This window comes from Diaphorina citri, unplaced genomic scaffold (assembly GCF_000475195.1).
Source record: "Diaphorina citri unplaced genomic scaffold, Diaci psyllid genome assembly version 1.1 scaffold9774, whole genome shotgun sequence".
NCBI lineage: Eukaryota > Metazoa > Arthropoda > Insecta > Hemiptera > Psyllidae > Diaphorina > Diaphorina citri.
In genome coordinates this window covers 1-3707 of record NW_007387148.1, presented here as the reverse complement: position 1 = coordinate 3707, position 3707 = coordinate 1, and the positions used below count along the sequence as shown (strand labels likewise).

The 3707-nt window shown below is 36.3% G+C and overlaps 1 protein-coding gene across 1 annotated transcript; it reads left to right on the top strand.

Annotated features, from left to right (window-relative positions):
• Window positions 1-138: 138 nt before the first annotated feature.
• Window positions 139-3126, top strand: LOC103522622 (cyclin-dependent kinase 4-like). The gene is made up of 6 exons (XM_026832669.1): window positions 139-272; window positions 1349-1445; window positions 1861-2029; window positions 2356-2362; window positions 2503-2604; window positions 2989-3126. Exons 2-6 carry the CDS (start codon window positions 1349-1351, stop codon window positions 3109-3111), a joined length of 498 nt encoding a protein of 165 aa, XP_026688470.1. The 5' UTR covers window positions 139-272; the 3' UTR covers window positions 3112-3126.
• Window positions 3127-3707: the final 581 nt, after the last annotated feature.

Genomic DNA, 3707 nt, shown 5'->3' with positions numbered 1-3707 from the left:
ACGTGTTCCAATCCATTCAAGCCCAAATAATGTTTTCAGCAAATCCAAATAAAAAAACCTACCTGGTATCCATTAGGGACTTTTACAAGTAAAATTGGAACCTTCTTGTATGAGGACCATTTTATTTGTTGTCTCAGCGTTCGTTTGATTGAAAAAGATTTGACAATGGACAATAACGTTAGTTCAGAGTAAAACAACCATCACCTGTTGAATTCCTTTGTTTGTTGTCCTTCAAGGAAGAATACTATCAGTTCTGACATCAGTTACAGAAAGTAAGTTACTTTTCAGCTTCTTACAACCTGTGTAAAATGAGCTTCTTTACAATGACACCTATACTTCCCTTTCATATTATGCAGTTAACACATTAAGGACGGCAGCCATTATTCATTACCCCCCAGCCAGCTGAGATTTGTATGGGAGACTCCCGTCACCCTCTAGAGATGCACACCGTCCCCTAGGACACTGAGTCTATCTAAGTCTATATAGAAAACTGAGCATGCATCATGAGAGACTCACAGAAATGGATATCCCACTGAACAGAGATATTTATTTGCGTTCACCACAGCCATATACTTCACGGTATCCAAGTCTTATAAATACCACACGGTTTGGCAGAGCCTGCTCTTTAAACATAGGTAGAAAATTACATTGTACCTAGCTGTGGTAATGCTCTTGCTTGCATTGCAGAAGGTCCCGGGTTTGAATCCCACCAACAAAAATTTGTACTTGTTTTTTGTTTGCAAATATTTCAACGGATTACTTTCTGGTGTTCTTGTGTTAAGCCAGCACCTAAATGGGATTTATTGTGTCTCTTCTTGCCCATCTGATGAGAGGCATACTACAGGATCGGCATGCTATGACACAGACCACATGCATCTAATGTAGCAGTTGTTTCATTGCTACAAAACAAAAACGGCAGTGAGACCACTCAAAAAAAAAAAAAAAAAAAAAACAATGTCTATGTAGAAATGTTTGCAAATCTTGAAGTGTGGAAATGAGCATTAGTTATCCCTGAATGCCCATGGCCTTTGTAGACTGAAGGTTATATGGGGACCCTATAATATGCTCAAGGCCCCCTGCACCACTGGGGTCTACATGGAATAATTATCCTCTAAAGGGCCATTGTCCAGAATATTATGTAAATGTGCATTTTGTAGTCACAAAAACCTGTCAATAGGTATTTTGAACAACCATTTTAACTTGTCCAAAATTTTGGACATTGGGCCTACTTATAAGCCTACAAAACCTAAATAGTCCTTGGGCCTTTAGAGTTTAGAGGATATACATCAATGGAAAGGGAAACATTCATTATAATTTGCCTTACTCATTTTTATCTCTTTGCCAACAGATGTATGAATATTCTGCAGATACTATTCAAAGTTTGAACTTGGATAGTTTGGACTTGGGTGACAAGAAATATGATGAGCTTTGCCAGATTGGATGTGGTAAGTTTTGCTTTTACTTACTCTAATTGACTCTCCCTTTCTCTTCTCTTTCTCTCTCCTTCCCTTTGGTCATTTTTTTCCCTCTCCCTCCCTTCCTTCTTTTTCCCTCTCTTTCTTTTAATTTTATATGGGTTTCCATGCTTTCATCTTCTGCCTCATCATCCTCCCTACAATAAAAAAAAAAGTTTGACTTCATTAGAGGTTTGATGTCACTGTCTAACTACCTAGGTACTCTCACACTCCCTTCCTTCTTTTTCCCTCTCTTTCTTTTAATTTTATATGGGTTTCCATGCTTTCATCTTCTGCCTCATCATCCTCCCTACAATATAAAAAAAAAGTTTGACTTCATTAGAGGTTTGATGTCACTGTCTAACTACCTAGGTACTCTCACTAAATTATTTGTCCAACTTTTCAGGTGCCTATGGAACAGTATTCAAAGCAAGAGATTTACAAAACAAAGGAAACTATGTGGCCATGAAAAAGCTGAGAGTGAAATTAAATGAAGATGGAATCCCCATGTCTACCCTGAGAGAAATATCTATTCTCAAACAACTGGACACATTTGAACATCCTAATATAGTCAGGTAGGTGGCACCTATTAAAATGAGATAATCTTTCCCATCCATCCATAAAATATAAATTAAATAAAAACATGGGAGGCAACTTAACTGCCCACAGTGTTTGTGTCTTGCCTTTTTGCTAGCTGCATTGTCAGTTGTCACAGATAGTCACCCTTCCAGCTATTCTCAAACAACTGGACACATTTGAACATCCTAATATAGTCAGGTAGGTGGCACCTATTAAAATGAGATAATCTTTCCCATCCATAAAATATAAATTAAATAAAAACATGGGAGGCAACTTAACTGCCCACTTCATATCCAGTGTTTGTGTCTTGCCTTTTTGCTAGCTGCATTGTCAGTTGTCACAGATAGTCACCCTTCCAGACACCAACCATATGCATTATACAATGTCACCTAACTTAATTAATTTTTTATAAACTGTTGGATTTTTTTTTTGCTTACATATTTTTCATACAAATTTTCATTTGTTTCAGTTGCAAGAGGCATTTACCAAGGGACTGTTGAAACCTGGCCTGAATATTCCATACGTGGTACCAGATGATTTTGAAGAACACAACAAAATTATCAATGATGAGGTAAGAAACTAGGAAAACTAAAGATCAGATTTCACGTCATAAGGCTGGCTGTTGATTCAAACTTTTAACATTAGTAGGTATCTACATATGCATCCAGGCACATTTGATAAATAGCTATGTACCAAAGTGAGTGAAGGCCTGATCCTTGTTTGAAGTCTAGTCTATTTGGAGTTCTTATACATAACTGCAAAATGAAATACAACCTAAGTAGTTAGTGTGGATTTTGGATCTGGAAGTTTGTGGTTCAAGTCATAAAATATGTTGAGTTGGATTAAGGATTAAGTGAAGAACAACATTTGTGACAAAGTGACAAGTATTTAGGTGTGCTTAACAGTAAAGTCATAGATGTAATTCTCTGTTTCTTTCCTTTTCTTATTTTTTCAGGAGGCACTGAAAGAAAAATACAAACAGATCTACCTGAAACTTCCCTGGATTGAAAGATTGGATATTGTTCATAAAGCAGCACCTATGGCACCAGAGCTTGCAGCAAAGGTAATTTTGTACTGAAAATTACATAGTTTGAGTTGCTGTCTTTTTGAACAGAATGCAGAGATATACATAATAGCATAGGTAATGGTTCAGTATTACTGAAGAAAAAAACCCATAAAAGGGAAAACTACGCACCTTCAATCATTTTATAAAGGGTGTCCCAATAAGAACGCAAGATTTTATTGTTTAATTAAGCAAGGTTCTCCTTTGAAAAAAAAATAGACTTCCCTATTAGATGATTTGAGAAGAAAACAGTCTGAAATTTTGTATGGAACAATAATCAGACAAATAACCTCCTCGACTTTTTGATGGTACATTTGTTCTCTTTTGACAAAATTTTCGATGACAAATTTGGAGAAATCAGGCTGTATTTCATTGATGCAGCATTCAATTTCACCTTTCAATGCTTCAGTGGGTGTGGGTTTGTTGTGTGGTTCAAGTCATAAAATATGTTGAGTTGGATTAAGGATTAAGTGAAGAACAACATTTGTGACAAAGTGACAAGTATTTAGGTGTGCTTAACAGTAAAGTCATAGATGTAATTCTCTGTTTCTTTCCTTTTCTTATTTTTTCAGGAGGCACTGAAAGAAAAATACAAACAGATCTACCTGAAA